Source organism: Harpegnathos saltator, unplaced genomic scaffold (genome assembly GCF_003227715.2).
Source record: "Harpegnathos saltator strain DR-91 unplaced genomic scaffold, Hsal_v8.6 scaffold184, whole genome shotgun sequence".
Taxonomy (NCBI): Eukaryota; Metazoa; Arthropoda; class Insecta; order Hymenoptera; family Formicidae; genus Harpegnathos; species Harpegnathos saltator.
In genome coordinates, this window is record NW_020229966.1 from 533329 (window position 1) to 556826 (window position 23498).

The following is a 23498-nucleotide window of genomic DNA, read 5'->3' on the forward strand; positions in this document are numbered from 1 at the left end:
ATGGAAAACGCGTATTCTCGCGTCCTCTTCTTTTTTTTTTCCTTTCTACAACGGCAACCCCGTTGCACCGCGATCGCGTTGTAACACGGCACTCGACGACGCTGCCGCGTTCACAACCGCGGCCACGAAGGGGCGCCCTTAAATCATCGGCGCGAAACCGCGCGGAGGAACACGACGAGGCGTCGTGAACAATGCGCGGCGCGCGAGGCGCGGAGTGCCAACAACTCGCTGGTCCGCACCGAGCGAGCGGTTTAATCAAGCGGATTGAGACGCGCGATTCGATTCGCGCGGTTTCTTCCCCCCGTCCATCTCCGTCGGTTGTTAAAGAGAAACGGTCGACGTTTAAATGCAGCGGAAAGCGGTTTCTCGGGGCGGTACACCGCGGCGCTTAATAATCGCCATCAACGTGTCGACGAGAGCATCGGCGCCGGATAATTGGTGCCGCAGTAATCGTGGTCATTCCGGAGAACCGAAGTGCATGCGGACACGCGCATACACACATACACACGTGCACGTGCACTGTGAGCAGGTTCATCCCTTGTTGTACACATCGCGATACCTCGCGACACACCGCGCGTAGCGGCCCGGACTTGCTAAACAAATGGCAGGTGTCGCGCGGATATTCGCGTCACGCCGAGCTAACTCTTTAGGTGCCAGCAATAATTGTATGAGAACTGCCGTGCAGTGGAAGCGGAACAGAAAGTTCAAACAGAGAGAGAGAGAGAGAGAGAGAGAGAGAGAGAGAGGAGCAGAGAGCACTATGAACGTTTTCGAGACGTTACAGACGTTTGGGTAGAAAATCGAGAATCTGGTGTCGCGAGAGGACAAGCCCGCGACGCGGAAAACTGGCTGTTCCATTTGTGAGAAGAGAGAAAGAGACCGCTCGCGTCCCACGCGATGAAAGAAAAACGTCCGTCCGTCGTGGAACGCGGGTGGTTAGACGTGCAATTCGAACTCGCGATTCTGCGTGGAAGTGCACGTGACAGTTACAAACGCGTGCGAGGGGACGTCTCTGTTTGAGACGAAACTGGCTCGTCGGCAAGATCCATCGCACTCGACTGTAATTGGCACAACTGATATACGATACCCTGCTCGTTAACGGTCTCCAGTTCCGTTTTATTTCCACGCAGATGGCTCGGGGCGACGTCGACGACACCGTTGACGGTGGCGAGCGACAGCGGAAAATTGCTCGACGTCGCGTCGTGACGCAAAGTTACGAAAAGTTCACAGCGACCGACAGAGACGGTGCTGGCAAGCGAACTTGCCGCGCGTGACAGAACTTCCGCGCTGTAGACGCGACTGGAAATTTCGCACAGTGTATCGTCGGTTTGACCGACGACAGAACTCTGTAGCAATCACTTAGGCGATGTCACGAGTGAAGAAAACGAACGCGAAATGATACGATGTACGTAGGACGCATAATGGTCCGATAAGATACCGCGCTCCCTCTCCCAAATTCTTCACGATAAGATATTCACTTGTTACTCACGAGCGCCGTCGAACGGTAACGATACGGCCACGACGCGCTAACGAAACATTTCGTAGTCAAGAATGAAAACTCGAGACTCAGCTCGATCGCGCACAGCGTGCGACATCTCGTACGCGCTCATTCGTTCATTCTGTCCGGTTAATGGAGGCGTTTTACAAAGCGATATAATTATCCGCGTCTCGTATCCTTATATAACCTTGCGGAGTATCTTGTACGGAAAGGTCACGTATATATAAGAGCGGCGTGACTGCCTTGTGCGATATTAGCGGCGCACGATCCTTATGTCACGAGGTCTCGTTCCGTGTTATGCAGGCGCATCGATAATTGTGTAATACATTGGAAGCGTAGCGGTGAGTAAGAACGAAACATAAGGAAAAAGAAAAAGGTTGTCGCTACCGCGGCCAAAATAGCGCGCTATCCAATCCCCGTTAACAAGATGCCCGTTAACAAAATGGTCCCGCTACGTGACTGCCGCTCGTACGGCAACTCGCAACACGCGATTCGGTAACGCACAGCCGTTGGAACGGATTTATCTTTACGCTACTTGATAACGATGTTATACCTGTGTAGCAACAACGCGCGTGTAAAGATGAGCCGAGCGGAGTACGAAGCGCGCTGACACCTTGTCGAGTAAATACCGCGACGACGGTGGCGCACGTGTGACGCACACACACACACACACACACACACACACACACACACACACACACACACACACACACACACACACACACACACACACACACACATACGATAATAACCCGACACGCCGATAACGTTGTGGACTTGAAATTGGAGCATCGACGATGCGGTAACTGCATTCCGCTTTTCGACAAAACGATAACGGAGAGCCGCCGCGGCGGGATGAATCGGGCAACCCCACCGGCGACGACTGAGTTTCCGAATTATATGACGTGCCAACTGGCGCTTAATCAACGTTTGACCTTGCGTCTATCACGCTCGCAAGGGGAAAAACCAACCTCGGGATTACACGGAATCTGTTTTTCGTTTTTCCGCTAGCATCCTGCTAGCACCCGATGTCATGACGTTTTGCTCGTTAAACCGCTGGGAATACAATGAGAGTAATTTATAATAACGGGAAACGCGCGTTTGTCGAGCGAAGACGACGCGAGTGAATTTTCAGGTACAATTTCCCACGAAGATCTCGCGGATTTTGGTCACATTTTCTCTGCTGGTGTGTATACGATGATATCGGATAAAAGCACTCGAGTGGATCATGATTGAAAGATCGGTCATTGTATATATCCCATTAAGGAATTTGTCTTACGTTATTTCTCTCGTAATTTTCTACAGAGCAACGAATTCACGAAATCCTCAATATTCCCGTCTAAGGAGCAGCTCGAGAGAAAGGAAGGCAGCCGAGAGAAGGCGAAGAGTCGACAAGAGAGAAAAGAGAGAAAAATACTTTCGGCGAGCGACCTCTTCGCGAGTAATGAGCACGACGCACTCGATATTCCGTATTGGATGACACGGAGTCGTGGTCCCGTAGACACTATCGCGAACAGACGGTACTGGAGAATACAAGAGGGACGGGAGCGACGCACTTGGCCTTTGTCCCCACCTCCACTTAAAAACGATTCAAAAATAAATCGTCGAGGGCAGCTAAAGATAAAGAGAGACCTCGCGCGCGTTCGACTCCATCAGGAATTCGTCCGCCGATTTATCATCGCGGTACTCACTTATTCGTCGATTTATCGCGATAGTAAGTGTACCAGTCGGAATCCCCGCCGGATAAACCGCCCGGGAGAATTATCCGTGTGAAATACTGTGAAAAATGAGCAAAGATCCCCCCTATCCCCGCTATCTCTCTGTCCTCCGAACGGCAAACGGCGAAAGTTCGGCGCGGCGACGTTTTCGGGTCGGAGAACCGACAACAATCAAGTCCAAATAATTCTCACATTTCAATTATCGCTCGTGGCTCGGGCTACTCTTTATGCCTGAAATCTGACGAATGCGAGGAAGTGCGTTCGTAAATTTCCGAGTCGATGGCCCGGCCCCGGAGAGAACAGCGCTCACACTCTCTCTCTTTCTCTATAAGTCTCTTCCGTCGCTCTCCTGCTGTCGGTAGATCAAACCAACCGTGAAATTTCAATGGTCCGAGAGCGAGGCAATTATGCTCCGGGTTACTCGTGTCTCGTTAGAAAGAGTGGCTCTATATCAACGGCGATATTATCATTAATTGGATTTGAGGCGTGGACAATCATTAGCATTCCGCGAGCATATCTAGCCTCGTCGCTGCGGCGTTTCTATAGGTTCCACGCGCGATCTATTATTTGTCGATGATGTGCACGCAGGTTACTCGAAAATCCAGCGATTTCGATCTCCTCGACAAAGTCTTTGATCGACTCGAAGATTCGTCAGTCTTATCTATTTTGATTATTATTGTTAAAACATCAAGTCATACCGATCGAGCCCGAACGCGTAAGAGAGCAGATTCTCTCAACTGCACGTCAATTGCAGTCCCGATAAATTCACCAGAGCTCGAGGCTTTCACTAATTAATTGAAATTAGTATTTAAATGTCTCGTAACGCCGTTGAACCGTCTGTTAGCGTCACCGATCGCATTCATTAAATTCATGGTGATCTCGGTAAACAAAATGTAGAGACAGGATATTCTGGAATTACTTCAAGTCGTACACAAACGAAAAAAGTGAATCCCTTTTAAAACACGGGGGAATATGAAAGGCGGGATCGATCAAGTCCCATCAAAGTGCGCCGTGTCGTTTAATTAAAGCGTCGAAAGAACTCAGATTATCGGCAATAACTTCGAGGCGAGCTTCCCTTCTTAAGTAGCCGTCACCAAAGTCGGGTCCATAGCAGAAGTAATATTTCGAATTTTCGCACTCGGGAGTGTCTCACTGCTGTCGCGGTGTTTAATTACACGTTAAACTTAATTGACACGGTAACGATCACATCGGCAACTCGGCATAATTTTCTCCGTTTAATACGTTCTCTGGGATCTCCCTTGAGAAGAGTGCGAGCCACATTACACGAGAGGATCGATGCCAAGGGCTTAGCTTGGCCTAGTTGAAAAGTCATGCAATTTTTTTGCAGGGAGGAGGAAGCTGCTTCCTTTCCTCGCAAACGATCCTCGTCATTTGGCAAAATGAAAACTCGCAATGCTAATAGGGTTTTGTCAAAAGAATATTTTTATGGGATCACTACAAGCAAAAGAGGAATGTTACGTTGATTATTAATCATAAAGGCGTCGTTGAAATTCTCTCTAGCAAAGTGATATTTAATAAAAATTTAACGAGAGAGAGAGAGAGAGAGAGAGAGAGAGTGTGTGTGTGTGTATGTGTTGCATTATCTATTCTATAACTTCCTAACCTAACCCTTTAAGAAAATATATGCGCAATTTTTAACCTGTCGATGTTTGACATTGAAAGAATTATCATGCACTTAATTTCACAATCTGTAAGAAAAATATATAAAAATCATATATTTATAACTTTGATGAAACAACGTGTAAACGATTATGCTCGAACTAACTTTCCACACGGAAAGTACCAATAGCTATCGAACAGCATAGTCAGAAGAATTGTCGTACTAAAAAGGCTATTTGAGCGCGTAATGTGCAACCATCTCGCAATCGAGAAAAGAATAAAAGGTATCCTTGTGTAGCAGTATGCATTCAGATGTTACGCGATATTTCCTATTTCTCTTATCTGCGATTCGCCAAGGTTATATCGGAAATACGGTCTGCTCTCGCAATTTAGTTTATACAATCTATTTAGAATTTTTGCAGTAAATGAAACAAGCAAGATATGATACCGAGAATAAAATTTCGACGTTAATGAAATTTCCTTACGACAGAAATATTTATATATTTTGCTTATATAACATAAGTCTTTTCAAATGTATGATTTCTAATGCTCCAGATTCGGCAGAACGACACGTAAAAATAGCGCGTTATATATGTTGCACTTCAGATCCTAAATAGAGCGGCGGAAAAGAATTTCGTTTCCGCCATTGTGAAAGCGGTCGCAGCTACCCGTCAAAATCTCGCCAGAAGAACCCGAAATACTCCTAACATTCGAATGAGAGAGCGTGGGCTGAGTAGGTTGATAGGATGCTCGAAATATTCTTCAAATATTCCGCATATAGAAATCACGCGCTTTAAAACACCGATACGTCGAACGGCAGAACTTTGCAAGCGCAATCGTGAGAAAGAACACGCGCGAGCAAGTCTCGTTTCTCCCCTTCGTATTTCTTGATCACACGTCGAAATCGAAGTTTCATTCAAGACAGAAATAGATGTGAGCCAGTCCCCGACCGTTGACCAACGACTCGACCGAGTTATCCCAAAATCTGGTGGACAAGCGAGAAAAACAAACGAACGGCCAAGCATAAAAGAAAGAGAGAGAGAGAGAGAGAGAGAGAGAGAGAGAGAGAGAGAGAGAGAGAGAGAGAGAGAGAGAGAGAGAGAGAGAGAGAGAGAGGTGGGCTCAGCACGAGAGCTTTGCGGTTATGCCGTAACCGTTGATTTTCCGAGAGCGAAGGAGGAGTCGACCGGGTCGGGGGTAGTCGTATTGATCGACGAAGATGGGGTCCAACCCCTCGACGCGAAAGGACGGCTACTTGCTGACTCGATCTGGTTACGCTCGACGAGACTCGGTCGCCAAGGTTTTGGTCGCCGGAATCCACCCACACTCATATTCACACCTACATGCGCACACGCATCATTACACGCTCCAGGGTGAAACATAATGACCTTAATACTCCTGCGCGCGACGAAATTTGTCCAGGATCGACGGAGCCTGGGCGCTATGGATCTAGGTGTCTGGATACCTCGGGCCAAGGACACACGCAACGGTCGCTCTCTTCCACCCGTTTGCATAAACCACCCCCGCTGGCCCTCCTCTGGTGCATTCGCCACCTCTCTCTTTCTCGTGCGCGCGAGCCCTGCCTCTCTTTAACCCTCGCCGAATTCATCCGCATACAGCGATTGCTGTTCTCTCGATTGGAACACTCGCGACGCGCACTTTCCCTTTGAGATTTACATGTGTGTATGCGATCTACCACCAGCGAGAGAAATTAACATGGAAATCCGCCAATATCGGTACTTCGGCGAACGTGTCATAGGCTCTTTACAATTATGCAAACGCGAATGCGACCGAGATCACTTCGCGCGCGAGATGATAATGCAAGTCGCGAAGGACGAGGATGCTAAATCGCCACCGATCGAAGCGTCTCACTTTTTAAAAGGCATTTCATCTTATGTAAGTATACCTCTGGACTCTTCGGCGGCTCATCTGACACCGATGATACTTGACTGTGTGCCTATATATCTACGTGTGCAAGTCTCAGGCCAAGGATGAGCCCATCGAGCCCGTTTCTACCCTACCTCGCCCATTCAGCGTTCGTCAATCTTTCTCTCTTTTCCTATCTTGTTAATCTTTGGTTGATTCATACTGAAACAGTGAATGAGAAAATATCACGGAGTCGCGAGATTGAAAAAAGGCAAGGTCGAGGATTGCGAGATCCGCTTATGCTTCGCGCTACGAGCTTGATATTTTCTCGACTTATATATATATATATATATATATATCTTCCGCGTTTGATTTTTTTAGGCAGACGGCGCGAGAATATTCCACTCCCGCTCAGTAATTGCTCATTCAGTGGCAAGAGGAATTTTCGGAATCGAGACACTACGATCGTCCGCGCGCGTGCGTGATATATATTCGTTTTCTTTCATTTGCAACAAAGCGCGTTCGCGCTCGTTAAGTCGTCGGATTGAGAGAGAAAAAAAATAAAAAAAAAAATTAGATACGAACCTGGAATATACATGAATGAATATTGCAAACCGATATCTTTTTTGTTGAAAATCAAAAGCAAATCAAGAATATGGCGTCGCTTCATATATTACGGGGAATATTCACAGTGCTGCGGCATTAAACATTCTCTTCAATTTTTGGCAAAGAGAGAAAGAGAATATTCTATCCCGAGATCTACGGTAAATATCGCGGCCTCTACACTCGAATATTTTATTGTTTATATGAATATCGCAATACAGAGATTTCACAATCGATTGCACCGGCACGATTACTATACCAACGCCCGGCGGAATTCTGGGCCGAGGTGCAGATTTTACGGGCCGATGCTTTGATCCGATCGATAGGCACCACAATGTCACGTGGCATCCTGTTTGTGCGAAATAACGCATCGCGAAATCCATTTTACGTGCGGACAGAGAAATGTTTGCTTCGATGAATAAGAACAAAGTCTCTAATTGAAGCAACACACTCGAACTGTAAATTTTTAAATAACGCTTATGGCTATCGCAGACATCATTCATACGTTTCTGAATGAGATATTTCAGAGACATAAAGATATTTATGTAGAACGTTTTTAACTGTACGTTTAAACCTCATCAAATATTCCTTGATGGTCGACCTTTGCGCGTGTGCATTCGCTTCCAAGGTGGTCACTAAATACGGTGAACTATACAATTCAAAAGCAGTTGACTGCTTGATTTGAGAGGCAAAGCAAAGGAGGGAGAGAGGGAGAGGGAGAGATAGAGATAGAGAGAGAGAGAGAGAGAGAGAGGGAGAGATAGAGATAGAGATAGAGAGAGAGAGAGAGAGAGAGAGAGGAGATATATATATATCGTCAGAAAATTTCTCTTAAGCGATGCCACTTAACTGCGCCCGCCTTTGCGATTGTTCGCAAAATTGCTCAAAGAGTACAGATGAAAGCGCGATTTCTGATAATACCAATGTAAACGATCCGCCACTGTGCACAAAGCCGCGAATCGAACGAGCAAAATATCTATCTCTTTCCCTTCTCCGTTGAGAATCTTTCGGCAGAACAAAAAAACTTGTAAAAAAATTGTATCGTTCTATAATTTAATCGTATTTTATCATTATATGCATTGTATGCTCCTGATAACAAAAAATGTTATCGTGTCGTAGACGGTGAGCCGTAAAAAATTCACTACGATCAGTATGTTAACAGTCTTAACGGCGACGTATCTCCGTTATTTGCAAGCGAAAATATGCGACAGCAGTTCGAGCAGCTGTACTTTGACCACGAAAGAAGAGGGAAAAACACTTTCCCCGCGCGAGATCGTGCGAGGAATGCATGTAATTTCGAAGTATCTTCATCGTCGAACCGGGAAAACGCTCTCGGAGCCACGTACGGGACTCGTGCGCGGTAAAAGGCCGCTATGAATGATACAAAGGCAATTTTCGAGAAAATGTGGGAAAAGGAGCTACCGCCGTGTTGTGTCGCTTCGGTCGCTTGCGCGCGAAGGTACGTATATAGCTCGCGGTTATAAGCGCCCACGGCAGAAATCGAATTTTCCGCGGTGACGGTAGCAGGGGGCGGATTTAACGCCGCGCGTAATCAAAGGACCGGCGATCAAGGCGAATTAACTCGGAGCGATTGCGCACAGCTCGTTACAATCGTCCGGGATTAATTTGGGGAATTTTTAGCTTATTAATCCGTCTAACGCGCGCTCTCGCGAGGCTTGCGTGTGAAATACGAATGGAGAAATATCGGCGTGTTACCGTGGATTATTCTCCTGTGGGGGGACACGGGGTTCGTTTAAAAATTACACGGTATAATTACCAGCAGGACGTCTCTCTGCGAGTCTGTCTTTGTGAATTAAAATAATTAATATCGCATCACACTGACGCGAAAAACCTTCCTATCCCGCTCGTAATCCGGCTTGTGTCGGAGCGACGGTGGAATAAATGCGAATATAAAATCGTCCGACTGCGAATAAATGTCCCGCTAGTTGATTTCTTCTCTGAATCGAATTTGTGCGAGCGTCGGTAGCCACGCTACAGTTTCACTCGCGGAAATTCATAGAATGCGCCGAAAGCTGAAAAGCCCGTTTATGAGAGAGTATTCCGACGATTCGGACGAGCAGTGGGAGTATTTCGTTTCCACGACGAAAAGTCGCGGCTGCACGCGGTGACGTGCCAGGATTTCGGAACATTTCGCTCCCGTAACCGCGAGCGAAATTCGCGTCGCGCTTCCGTTCTCTTTCCTTCGAATTCGCGACGCACAACGTTCACACGCGCCGAACTATTTTCCGCCTCTTCCGTATCTTCAAACTCCCGTTACAAGCCTCCTTCTCCTGCGAAATGAGAGACGATCGTTATACGCGGAAGGCAAGCGCGTCGAGTCGTTGCGCAGTTGCGGCGAGAAGCCGCACGCGAGGAATAAGATGCATAAACGCAAGCAGGAAAGATGACGACCGTGTTGTCGTCTTGTTAACGACGAAACGACAACCGTGTATTGTGTTATGTCGTGACGGCAGATCGAAGGAGTTACTATCAAGTTCGCCATAGTGGAAAAGAGTATTTCCGAGGAGCGAAGCGAATGCATCATCTCTTACTCTCTGCGAACCACGGTAGTGTAACACAAAGCACGACCTACTTCAAAAGAAATCATTATTCGTCGGCGCAAATGCCCCTCTCCTCTCTCCCACCTCCGTTGCCCCTCACTCAGAATTGCTGCAACGAAACATACTTGAACTACGCTGCGCCGTGACGGAATATCGTGAAAAGCGTTACTCACGTTGTGTGATGCGAGAACGGAGAGATGTTAAATCTGTGGCCGTGCGTGACGAGAGGAAATACTCGATCAACGTTCACAATTTTCTCCGGGCGAGTCTGAAACGGGATCTCGCAAGCGGGGTCTTGAGAAATCTTGAGAAACGACTCCAGAGTCGATGAGAACCCAGTCCATTCAACTGATAATGCGTTTGCCATTATAAATTCATAATACTTGACCGCTGTTCGACTGTATCGCCGCGAGGAGAACAAACGCATGCCAAATCGCCCGCTCTCGTGAAGCGTGAAATATCTCACCGACGAATAGGCACATACGCTGCTCCGCATGCGAGTAATCAAATCTCTATTATACACAGGGTGAGGTGAGAACCACGGACGGATGAACGGATCGGGCACGAGCGAACTTGAAATGAGCCACGTGCGAGTGTTCCATACGCGCGTGTTAAATAGTCGCGATCGTCGTTCACGCTTTCCCAAATTTTAAACGGAAAATTCTCTATCGTTATTGCGATGGGTGAAAAATCTATGCATATCATCAATCTTCTATTTGCGCTATAAAGAGAACAATTTGATGCCAGTGTGGCTTGATGTCAGTGTACGACATAAGCTACTTTTATGCGCAGGTCCACCACCCGGCGCATTTCCTCTTTATCTCTCATATATTTATGGATTGAAATTTAATTAAAAGTTTCCATCGCATATATATACACACGTAATTTTCGGAGCGAAGCGCGGAGAGTTAAAGAGCCGATTAATTTTTCTCTGACATTGCGAATACGCGTAAACGAGGCTGAAATTGCTATTGAAATTGAATATAATCTCTCTTTGCGGATACTTTGTTAAATATTAGAACAACTGACAGTGGCACGAGAGAGAGAGAGAGAGAGAGAGAGAGAGTGTGTGTGTGTGTGTGTGTGTGTGTGTGTGCGCGCGCGCATGTGTGTACATGTTCATGCGCTATCGCCAAAAACAGAAAACCAATATTTGGCTGGATATAACACGCACTGAGTTTTCTAACGAACGTGCCCTTCCAATTTCGTACTACAATTTTATCTACTAGGACAACCTAAGCGTACGCGATGTGTTTTACAGCAACGCGTATACACGAGCGCGGGTGCGGCACGCCGGCGCGTTTAAAGTGATATACACGGTGGGATTCATCGTGGAAGTGAGTCTCATGAAAAATATCGCGCAAGGCACTTTAATCCTACGAGCAACAACATAAATGGCATTCAAAGTGATTCCTCCGCTACAGCGCGACCATCGATCTTCGCATCCGAGTGTATCCAACATTAATACTGCGAATAGGGGTCGGAACGAGGTGCAAGGGTGAAACAGGAGATAGTGTGTGCGCGCGCGATAGTGTGTCACCTGGTGTCCCAATCGGGACGGACATTCATCGCGGAGAAAAGAATAATATCGAGACTCACCGGCACCGAAAGCCTGCTGTCCGTTCTTGTCGTCGATCGGGGTTCCTTCTAAACTCGCCGGTCCGCTGTCTGCCCCGCCAGTCGCACTGTGAAAATATTTTTTCATACGCGCCATTGTTTGTCTTACTCAAGGACGAACAACGTATCGTGTTCGCATACGGTAATATCAGGTCGAGTCATAAATAGACCACGAATGTTTACATAAATATACATTTCGATGGAAAGCGGATGGTCGCGGAGTGCCGGCCGACATAAAATCGAAACATCCTGTGAATATAGAAGATTCACACATTTGTTATAAACATGTAGTAATTATACACGACAAATGTATATGTTCGCGTAAACATTCGCAGTCTAATAACAGAAAGATTTCTCTAACAGCAAATCAATTTATCTTTCTAAACATCTATCTAAGTTATGTCTACCAGACTAAAAGGGAATAAATCATTATCAAAAATAGAGAGTAATACACCTAACAGGGACGTAAGGTGAGGTAGAGAAAGGGTAATACACACAATCACTTTGGGTCAGACTGCATTGTAAAAGATAGTACATAAAAAAAAAAAGACAAAGGGAGAGACACATAGATTGTACATTTATGACCCGACCCAATAGTGAAACATGAAACACATAGATGCCACATACTCTGAAGCCCACCTGCTTGCATCGTCATCCTTTACTTGTTCGCCGGCGGGAGCCTGGATCTCCTGAGGAACCTGGCTGCTCTCCGATGTTTCGGTCGGCGGCGGAGCCTCACCCTCGCCGGTCCCGGCGCCACGGCTTAAGCCGGGTATTCCACCGCTCAACCAGCCGGACATTTGATTCTTCACCCCGGCGAACATTTCCAGTTTATTGCCTTTCGGACTGCAAGAAGAAAGATTCCGGATGTTACGGAGGAGGCATGAATTTAAAGGCTAGAATTCCGGACGAATGAGATTCCGCGAGACAATAATTAAGAAACATTTCGCTAAATGTGCGCGATAGAGATTTCAATGAGTGTATAATTAACGCGTTATACGGTAACCGCGACGGAACCGCGATGGGTCGAATGCATTAGCGACGGGAAAATGAATTACACAGGAAATTATGAGCTCGAGGGTGACAATAAAAACGCACTTTTACCTTTTTAACCACTTGTCTGAATTTTCGCGTAAAAGTTTCACCTCGTTTAGAAACTTTCTTGCCAAGATCAAGATTTAATGTCTCGTCCGCTCGCTCGCTCGAAAGACGGAGAGAAACGTAGGAGCTATATAGTTTATATGCGGGGCACTGTCACGGTAACAATACCGCTAATTACCAGTCAAAGGATTTGCAAGGAGAGAGATATGTGAGAGACAAAATTTCTAGCAGTGCTCCTAATTGCGCTCGAGTTATGGATTTCGACAGAACGGATAAGGCGGGCTGGTGAAAATTTCGAAATGCATTACGTAACGCGAGTTTGCGGAGGTCGTACAACTCAATTTGCATGTACAATAGGGGTGGATAGTAATCCCGCGTTTCCGTACTCATGTTAGTACGTATTACGAACACGTTCTAAGACGTTGTGTATATGTTACATGCAGACGGAGAAAAACGTAGCAATTACAATCAAGTAATTTAATGTGCAAAGAAAAGCCCTCTCTTTATTCCTTTTTTAATTTAATTAAAACACCACGTTTATTATAATTTTCCTTCTCCAGCAACATCCAACTGAGCGTCGAGAAAATTTCACGTTGAGTTTCCATAAGAATCAACTAACGAGAAAATCAATCCATTACTTGATTTGACTCCGTGACTCCAGTAGCCGGAATCTCTTCGCGTAGAATCTTCTACTCGGTGTGTAAACGTTAGATTAAATTTTCACCGGCGATGCGAACGGTTTGTCGCGTGCGAATAGACGACGTTATTGCGAATGAAGCACCGCGGTCGGTTTCCATTTCGCGAATTCCGTACGACCGTATATAATTGTGTATGTGTGTGTGTGTGTGTGTGTGTACGTGTGTTCGCCAGGTGGACGTCGATCGAACGGAGCATCGCATCACCAGCGCGAATTGATTTCGCACGAACGTACGATCGTTCTGCATGCACTGACATTTGACGCGTATGTCGCCAGTGCGCATGCATAATTCCTCGGTAAATACAATTGTAACACGTAGTTTATGAACATACACAGTTGAAAATTGAAATCGCTCGAGTGAGCGCGCTCACCATTTACAATGCGTCAGCTCGAAGTCGATTGTCGTCAAATTATGAAGGCGCTAATTGTCGTGTGCTGTACGATATCCGCCCGTATGTCACGCCCGGAAAGAATCGGATATCCGAGCATGGAATGTCAGGATAAACTTGAAAAAAAAAAAAAAGTAGGAAGGCAGAAGAGAATTTTACTGCGTTTCGCGATCAACAGCAAATTATATCCGAGCTTTACATAATAAACTAACGAATCGTGTCATGATAATTCGAAACGATAGAGAGATATTAATGCAAACATGTGGGGATTTAAACATACATCATTAATTAAATGTTAATTTTGAAATTAAAGAAGAGCGGAGTTAGAAAAAGAGGCGAAAGGGTCGAAGCGAAAAAGATCGCAATCGGTTATATTTCCAGATCAAATGCACCGATAACCACCTGTCAATACAATAATTCGTATTAACGTATTGTTGCGGGCGTTTCCAAATTCGTTGTTGCGAGAAGTTATTAACTGCAATACGCTTGTCAATCAGTCTATTCAGATATCGTACGCTACTGAATTATATAGCCGGCCACACCGTATACGATAATGTCGCGCGTTATCGAGCGCGCCACAAACTGCGTCTTAATTAATCGCGCAACTGGGAGAGACAGCAGACATGTAAAAACGTAAATTATCATCGCGAGGCAAAATGATGCATTTGTAGTATCGACGACGCGAGGCTGTGCATTCGTTCAAGATTCAACAAGATTTCTTACAGTTACGACAGTCGCGACATACATCCAGACGACTTATCGAACGCGTCCAAAGTCGTGGAGGTGCGAAACTTCCGGTCGCAGTTGAAGCTTTTCGAAGAGTCTCGTCGATTCTCCGCGTCCCATGCGTCGTTCATATTTCAACTGCGCATATTCGTGACATCTGTCGGTCCGCTCGTCGCAATCGAAACGCTGGTAACAAAAGTGGGACCAAGCAGCACGACGCAAGTCTCAAGAACGAAACAGAAGTTGTTACCTCGACACTTCGCGCTGCGCTTGCTCGGTTTAAAATTTAGCGAAACCGGGCTACTCGGTTCGCCACTCTTGCAACTTCAGCGTTGCAATTTCATCACGATCACTCTTTACACCGGTAGGAGGAGGGCGAAAAAGGATGTTGCGACAGCGTTATGCGCAGTACCGTTACCTCAAGCTCCACTTTTCTACGCTCGCTGCATTTAAGACGAGATAAATATGTATATCCCAGTCGCGAGAGAAGGCGGTTCCACGAGGGTATTCTGTTCTAGAAGAGAGAAAGATTGGCAGCCGGGAAAAAGAATGCGGAAACAAGGATGCGGCATCGCGAGTAAATCCGGCGTGGAGCCGCACGGGACATCGTAGGGGAGTCGCGCTACTTTACGTAAGTCGGACGTTATTGATCTAATCTCGAAAATGCATCCAGCGAGGTGGAGATTGTGTCGCTGTCGCTTTTAAACGGCGACGCGGCGCGCAGGCAACAGAAAGACAGAGACAGAGAGAAGAGCGGAGAGAGAAAAAGAGCGATAGAAAGAGAGAAACAATTACGTGCGAGTGTGCGTACGACGATCGAAGATCCCAGAGACCAAGAGAACGACGACGACGCCCGCGATCTCGCGTATCACGACATCCGAACGGCGATTTCATCGACCGGAGACTGAAACCGCCATTGTTTCGCTCTCGCGGTTTCGACTCGGAGGCTACGTTGAACGCTGTAAACACGCGAGGCTATCTTCGCGGCAGACGTGTTTTCCGCCTTACCTCCACTACTATATGTAATCGTGATATCACCGCGATATCTTTGATTGAAACTTCAACTCGGAGACAAGAAACATACCGATTCTGCTCTCAATCCAGCGTTCGGGATGACGTATGCACCGTACCGTATATCGAACGTAGTATTTGGCGACGCGATCGATCTCGCGTAAGTCGCGCGCGCGACTCGCGGCTAACGTCACGAGATACGTCGCGAACGCGCACGCACACACGACTCGCGGTAAATCGGCGACAGTGCGCATAACTACTATATTATCACGAGCCAAATGCTCCGTGGATGATAACAGCGAAAGAGACGCATTTGTGCCGATGCATTAACGAGCAGATTTGGCTTCGCACGAACGTCATATATCTCGTTGCGACGTATGACAGGTTATGGACAGAACGCAGGATGGCGTACATACCTGGTGTTGTTCTTTTTCTCAAGATCACCGCCGGTCTCGGCGTCCGGGGACGCGGCTTTGGGCTCGGCTGGCAACTCGCTGCCATTCTCGGGCTTCTTGCCCATCCAGGTGGACACCTGATTCGTCAGGCCGGAGAACATCGTGCGACGTACGTGTGACGACGAGCTTGAGAGAGAAAGGTGGATGCGGTATTCTTCTCTCGCTCTCTCTCTCTCTCTCTTTCTTCTTCTCCTTCTCACTCCCTCTTTCGGCCGAACGACGTTTCTCGCCTTCGTAAAGCCGTAGAATCGAGCGCGACCGTCACGAAGCCCTCGCGGGACCGAAGTGACGACGAATACGAAATTATCTCGTCCGTCCTCGCGACGGCGCTACCACAGACTGCGTATGTCGCACGTGCACGCGCGCAACTCGCATGGCGCAGCTGCCGTGACGTTACCGCCACCATGGCCTTGTGCGGCCGACCGGCGAGTTAGCGCCGCGGCCATCGATCGCACGCGCCATGACGAGCAATGTCTGTTCTCCTCGGGGTATAAATTATGTTACGTAGGTGAGGGAGACGCGACGATGAGAAATGATATTTGCGAAAGAGCGATTCACCGAAGCGACGATTCACACCGAATAATAACTATTGATTCTAAGACATGATTGATTCGAAGCTGCGATTGAGGTATCTATTGCTGGGAAAAGATGATGATTGCATTTTTTTCTTTATGAGTGATATTGGAAGCAAAAAGAGAGAAAGATAGAGGGGCAGGAGGAAGGAGAAAACATATATGGTACTTTCTAATATGAAATACAGTAAATATGTTGAGCTAAAGACGCCAAACATAATATGTGGACTTTACCTAACCTAAAAGAACTTTGTCGGCGTAAAAATATTTTCGTTCCGTAGATATACAAATGTAGATAACTTCTCTCTTTTCACTCGTGGAACGTAAAACAAACAATAGCGCTATGTGTCGTCAACGACCGAGATAGCTCGAATTTTATAGTAAACAATTATGTTCGATAACATAAATCCCAAGATTCACACACTCGACTAATCTCTATCGTATTATTGAGATATACGTGATCACTAAATAGCGACACGATGGAGATCGTCGTGAAAGCTCAATAAAATCTGCTAATCAAACGAAGTAATTATCTTGTCTTTTTCATTTGGCGACACGAAATATCTATATACTCGACATTCGAACGTTAATTATTGTTCCCATTATTAAGACGCGATATTAAGCATTTTTTTTTTACCCATATTTTGGAAGCTGCGTTGTAACAGCCGAGTTGGCGATCATATTTTGTTTGAATATCTAATAACCGCCTAATTACCATTAACCGCCTAATTGTTAAAAATATTGAAAGATTCATGTTGATATCGTCACGTTGCCATCGGATTCGGTTTCAATCGTTTCATTTGACGATGCAGCGATATTAAAAATATCTGTATTTTATTTCGACTGACCACAGGCCCAGGCAGTTACAACAATTATCGAATAAAGTAAACATTTTGTACATTTGTCCGCTCCTCCAAGGTGTTGTATAGCGTCGATATGTCATACGGAAGCACCGTGAGCATCGTTGCAATGCGAGACATGAGGTAGAAGACACGTAGCGCGTGACGCTTGAAGGTGGCACATTAAGAGGTTAATGTTATATATAAATCGTAACAGCGATAAACCAACAGTGCATAACGGTATTCCGTACAGTATACTGAAATCTACGGTTATACTCTACCGACTGCTCGGTTTGTTCGTATTTGTTCTCTGTGTTCTATATATTATATTTTATCATTTGTTTTTTATATCTGTATCGAACGTAAAGTATGTTTGTTTATCGTACGAAGTCAATAGAAGGACGTCGCGATGAAGCACCATGTGTTGGTATGTATCACAGTTTGGCACAGACAATCTAAACAAACATTGCGTAAAAACCTCGTGACGTCTTCTTTAGCTCGTCCCGCGGTAAGTATGAATGTTTGTCATTGTGACAATACCTGGCTGATTTTGTTTATAGATACTACTCATCTATAGTGTCGACATACATCATCGACGGATCAAACGCATCATATAATTATACTATCTATATCTGTATGGTCTTGAAAAAATCTGAATCGGTTGGTAAGTTTAACAACTTCGTCTGTCTTACAATCGTCTCGTTCGCGAATTAAGATACATTGGTCAGTTAGACGCTATTACGCCGTTACTTGACGATTCGACACGTTAAATGATAAAACGCGAATATTTCACTGGAACGTGCGATGTAGCGAAGAATTAAATATTCCGAATTTCGTCCCCTAGGAATGTGTTTCACCATGGATCATCGTCAATGAGCTGGAGCTGTTTTTGCTGCTTCCAGAGCAGCTTGTTGGCGTTGATACCTGAAACAGACATTAATACAGTGAAATCAAAAGCTATAGAGAGCAAATGAAATGTAACATTCTGCGACATTATATGAATATAAATAATGCAAGAAGTAACATGTACGCGAGCGAGAGCAAAACAGGAAAAGTTGGTAGACTCGTTTGCTTAATTAATTCTACCGGCAACGCCGGCGACGTTTCGCAGTAATATCTACAGCTAACAGAAAATTCGTGTTTATTTCGAGTAATCTTATTCGAAGGTAAAGGAAAAGTTGAGATTTTTGGAATGTAAATGTCAGAAAATGCACATTCGTTAAACGAAATTGATCAAATTCTTTCAGGAGATATGTGAAGATAATTACATCATGGCTCTCGACACTTGGTATATGGCTGTACACGCGACGAACAGATTCACACTAAAGAGATTCCAATTTTTCGGTATGATGGCTAAGGAATATCTTGTCCAGATCAACCCGGTGATGCCCAAGGCACAAGATTGACTGATGGAAATTTTGTGCGCTGGCCTCTGCAAATCACCGAGTCCGGCGATTACGAGTCCCTGCAAATGGCAGAGAAGATGATGCAAAGAATATTTCTCCTCGATACCGAAATTACGCAAATAAAGCATTATAACGCGGCATTCGCTCTCGCAAGTTTTTTTTTATTTTATTTTTAATTTAAGATTTTTGCATTATAAAATTCCATTTATAAAAAACAAGTAAAAAATAAAGACGCATATGTATTCGTGCTTTAATGGTTGTAGAGTCACAGTCACGAAGGAATCGATATAATACGAGATGAATATGAATAGCGTTCGGCATATTTCTGTAACACGCGTTCGTTTGCCAACACACATTACGCAGTAGTTGCCTTGAGACAAAATTGGTTTGTGTACCAGCAATGTGCCGCGTTATTATTCAATCATGTGACATTCTGCGACATATAGTTAAAGGAACTAAAGAAGATAAATCGGATAAATAGAAATCTTACTTTGAGATCTGAGAAAAAATAGTGCAAATACGGTTGCAAATATTCACCATGAGATGTAATAATTTAAAACTACGTTCGTATTGAATCGCTTAAATTTTCTCAATTCATGTTGTTATTCTGCTTGATTAGTTTTTAATTTATCACAATATCACAACGGGATGATGAATATTATCGACATTGAAAAAATAGAAAAATCACTACTAACCCATTTGAAGGCCGGTGCCCAAAAGAAGATAGTTTGCGGACCTAAAAAGATAGATACATATTGCAGACGATGCAAGTTGCTAAGAAACATGTTGTGACATAACGTGTACATGTACGAGTAACGTACGGTGCATTACTGAACTTGTGCTCCCGTCTATTGTTCCTCAATTTTTCAAGGATACTCAACGTTCCACGAATGCAGCGATTACGCGGTTTTTTTTCCATATAAAATGTATAAAAATGTTTTATACATTGTAACCTTGTACTGGATTAAATTCGCTGACGGATATTTACATGCCGTTCGAGAGGAAAACGTTGTCAGAGTTGCCAGAGTCGCAGACAATACAGTGATCAATGTCAGCATAGTTATCAATACATGCTGCCTGCTCCATGATTCTACTCTTTCTTTCTCGATATATGTACATACATACATATATATATTTTTTTTTCTGTACTTCCGATCTAACAGGTCGATTAAGTTCATTAAGCAATCTTGTATGACGGACGCAAAGTAGCGTACGCCCTTGTTTTCATACAAGCTGTAATTTGGTGAAGGTACGCTCGTCTCGCAGCCAGCTACTTTGAAAAGTCACGCTGCGGAGAATAGAACTCGACATAAGTCGATGATAATATTGAGAAAAATTTTTTAAATGTATAATTGATATAATAATAAACATTTTTTCTGTCACGAGAGAGATATTTTTTTTTTGTTATTATGACAACACTGTTATCGATATATTTTCTTTTCACTTTTATTCAATTTACGTCATAGAAATTGATCGTGACGAGGGTACCTGCATAGTAAGCGCAAGCGAATTTATAGACTACATAGATACAAGTTGCGAGCGTGAAGTGTTTTCAAATAAGATCGACGATGTGAGTTAATGAGATTCGCACGATACGACTAATGAATATAGAACACGTATGTAAATGACAACTGTGAATAAGCTTATGAAAATTAGGACGAAGAACGCGATTCATATTAATTCAAAATGCAATTAAACGAGACTTGGAAAACGCGGAGACCTTGAAGAAATCGCATTGTAAAGACTAGACCGTTCGCATGTTACATGAATCTCATAGCCAATGTGATAACAACGATGGAACATAAACGTAAATAGACAAAACACTTACATAACTGGTTGATAAGGGAGCGGTGAATGATAAAGCGAAATGGTTGAATGAAACAATGTCCGTGCGTATGCGTCTATCAACGCGTCTCATAACTATTCTCGAGGAAAATTAAATGTGCCGACGTGGCCGACTCGTTGCTCCGAAAGCAGGCGTTATTTAAAGATCCGAATCGTCATCTCGATAATAGAAGAAAAATAGACGATAAGAACGGGTAGAAAAAAGCCAGGATATGTCAGATAATTTGAGCGGTCGCGTGCACGATTTCTCAGATAAGGAAGTGTTGTTTACATACAACGAATATACACGTCAATCGCGCCACGTACACATTTTCCTCTCATTTCACGCGACACATCGTACGACACACACACGACAAGTGCGAGACGCATACGCACACAAACAGTTTTTCTACGCACGTGCCACCTGCCGTGGCACGGCTCGACGTGATAATCGACCGACCACTTTACTGACCAGCTGGATGTTTCCACAGAGGTTGCAGCTTCTCGGGCACAAATTTGCTGATGGCGTTCATCGAGTTCTTGTAGATCACCGACATCGTCGCTCGCGGTCGTCGACTTTCGAGTTATCTCACTCCACGAACAATCGTTCGTAAATCGAATAATCGCGGAAAATTAACTGGAGCGATAGAGCGAGACGCAGCGGTGCGGCGATCCGCACGCAGCAACCGAGAAACGCCAAGTGTGACGCGACTCGAAAGCGTCAGATCAGTTGATTCCCCCTGGTCGCTCCTCTTCCCGCCGTGCCGCTAGCGACCCTGCTGTTGGTGAAATTGCTAGTGGGGCTGCTCTCTTGAAAGTGTTGCGCATCATGGTATGCGCATCCGCGAATTGTTACCAAACCACCGGCTTTACATTGGCGTTCACGTGATTGCGGCGGCGTTTGAAAGATTAATCTATACGACAGGGTATTAATTTAATTAACTTCATTTTATATTGCATTATATCACAAGATATTCGGATATTTTTATTTCTATTGAGCGATCGAGATGCTCTGACAACTGCGCGTCAATGAGTGAGATTCGAGCGGCAATTCAAGTGACTCTACGCAATAACCGAACTATGTGACGATTAGCTGCCTTTTGTTATGTAGTTAATTGTAGTATGTCAGACTGTTTTGAACGCCTCATGTGCTCTGAATATCGAGATTTTCCATTAATATACATGTCATTGTGAACAATAGACAAAACGCCATATACGCGTTGTCCATGGTCGTTTCGATAGTTCGAGTATCTCAATCGCGACATGTTCAGTTCGGTAGTAGCCGGTCGCGAATGGCGCATCGCGGTAAATCAGGTTCGAAAAGTCGTCTCGTATCCACTGTTTATCGGGTACATCGAAGGTGAATTTTACTCTTGAGTTGCCTCCGGGAATGCGGTGAGTGAGTTTTTTGCGTTGTTGTGATAATATATCGTGAAATGACCTCGGAAAGTGAGCATCTCATGTAGTGGCTTGTCGGGATTGTCGGACAAAAAACGTACGTTATATCATGTTACGACAAGTCGCAGTCCCTTATATTTTGGCTCACCGAAGCGAGTCTCGCATATATAGACCATCGTCGAGAGGGCCGACAGCAAGTTTTCGTGCGTTTGTGGTGGCGAAATGTCCATAGCCTCGAAAATTGATATTCGCGAAAACGACCGTTGCGAGTACCGAGTGAAGTAATGCGCGTAACGAAGTGCTTTTAGTAACTCACTCGTTGCGCGCTTCAGTCAGTTTCGAGAAGAATTTGTACGGTTAGTTTCTCAAGTACGATGGCCCGGCAACGTAGGTTCGAACTTGTCGCTTCGTATTTTTCGTGATTTCTCGTCTCATCGGAGACGAGAGTCTCGCGTCCGAAATTGTCGCCATCGCCGGGAATGCTGTAAGTAAGTTTCGTGCGTTGTGTCAAAATATCATCGGATAATCGCCGGGAATGATCGTCTCGTTACTAACTAAAAATGACGAATCGGGTGCAGATTCAGTTACTAATCGTCACGTAACGACAGTTTGTCGTTCAAACTGCCGTCGTTTGCGTCTCCGCGAGATCCATCGAAAGTAAGTGTCGTGCGTCAATTGTCCCTGAAAATGAGTAATATGTTTGTTATAGTCACAAAATGTCGTAACCGTTGGGAAATGAACGTTGGGAGTGCCGAGTGAAATGCCGCATCAATCAACAGTGTTAACAGCTACGTGTTAGACTTTTATCGGACAATGAGATCGGTCATCTGCGGCGTGATGCTGTTCCAAGACGGAAAGCTAACAACGGACATGGGCAGCGAAACAGATGTCGTAGGTGAAAATCGATCGATGGAAAATTTAAGCTGTGAGTACGCAAATTGTGATATTGTTATAAATGTTTAAACAACATGACGAATATATCTAAATACAATGGCCACTTTTTAATTAATGTACATCGAAGCGATTCATTTCACGAATAATACTGTTGTCGCACATAAAAAATTTTTTATCGTGGAATATGTAAAAAATCATGTATAAAACGATTAGGGATTTGAATAGCACTATTTTTTTCTCGATAAATATAATTATCATATAATTTTAATTATATGATATGTGAAAAAATTGAATTATATATATATATATATATATATATATATCTCTCATTATACTGATGCTTGAATGAGTGGCCTTGCTAAAAATGCGCGTACTGACATTGGCCGAGAGTTTCCAATCGGATACTCTGGATGTTTGCCAAGTCATTCCTTACGACAAATTATCTATTAATAAAACACCAAGTATGTTTGTTCCGTATTCATAGATAGATATTAACGTAGAATTCTGGATGATGTTTAAAAAAAATAGTCTCACGGCTCTGATAAATATGTTTAAGGAATTCTATATATATCTTATTAAAAAATAATAAAAAGAAAATTACAAATTAAATAACAAATAATTAAAGAGCATTATATACCCGTATAAGGATATCAAGGGAAATTTTATATATATATATATATATATATATATGTATGTGTATAAA

The 23498-nt window shown here is 44.5% G+C and overlaps 2 protein-coding genes and 1 long non-coding RNA gene across 6 annotated transcripts in view; 1 reads left to right on the forward strand and 2 right to left on the reverse strand.

Moving 5' to 3' along the window:
- The window catches only part of Sap47 (Synapse-associated protein 47kD), a 77044-nt gene extending 60829 nt beyond the window's left edge, over window positions 1–16215 (reverse strand). For 2 of the 4 annotated variants that reach the window (XM_011141102.3, XM_011141106.3), the window contains exons 1-3: window positions 15824–16215; window positions 12111–12329; window positions 11466–11551 (exon numbers count right to left, since the gene is read on the reverse strand). In XM_011141102.3, the coding sequence (XP_011139404.1) occupies window positions 11466–11551; window positions 12111–12329; window positions 15824–15963 (445 nt within the window). In that variant the 5' untranslated portion in view covers window positions 15964–16215. The remainder of the gene's footprint in view (window positions 1–11465; window positions 11552–12110; window positions 12330–15823) is intronic. The other 2 variants (XM_011141103.3, XM_011141105.3) reach the window with 2 other exon arrangements.
- A 1034-nt stretch (window positions 16216–17249) lies between these two features.
- LOC105183167 (mitochondrial pyruvate carrier 4) lies at window positions 17250–21237 on the reverse strand. Its single transcript, XM_011141107.3, has 4 exons — window positions 20976–21237; window positions 19375–19415; window positions 18542–18738; window positions 17250–18197 (listed from the first exon to the last, which is right to left on the reverse strand). Exons 1-4 carry the CDS (start codon window positions 21058–21060, stop codon window positions 18143–18145), a joined length of 378 nt encoding a protein of 125 aa, XP_011139409.1. The 5' UTR covers window positions 21061–21237; the 3' UTR covers window positions 17250–18142.
- An 84-nt stretch (window positions 21238–21321) lies between these two features.
- LOC112588287 (uncharacterized) overlaps window positions 21322–23498 on the forward strand; it is an 88875-nt gene continuing 86698 nt past the window's right edge. The window contains exons 1-2 of the long non-coding RNA XR_003112740.1: window positions 21322–21429; window positions 22611–22826. This is a non-coding gene — a long non-coding RNA (uncharacterized LOC112588287). The remainder of the gene's footprint in view (window positions 21430–22610; window positions 22827–23498) is intronic.

What these genes read in the sequence shown, in the direction of transcription:
- LOC105183167 (XM_011141107.3), bottom strand. Translation starts at nt 21,060, where the DNA reads ATGTCGGTGATCTACAAGAACTCGATGAACGCCATCAGCAAATTTGTG. An exon ending in TCTGTGGAAACATCCAGCTG is followed by an intron (nt 19,416 to 20,975) that starts GTCAGTAAAGTG and finishes CTATCTTTTTAG; the next exon opens with GTCCGCAAACTATCTTCTTT. An exon ending in CAAGTGTCGAGAGCCATGAT is followed by an intron (nt 18,198 to 18,541) that starts GTAATTATCTTC and finishes TGTCTGTTTCAG; the next exon opens with GTATCAACGCCAACAAGCTG.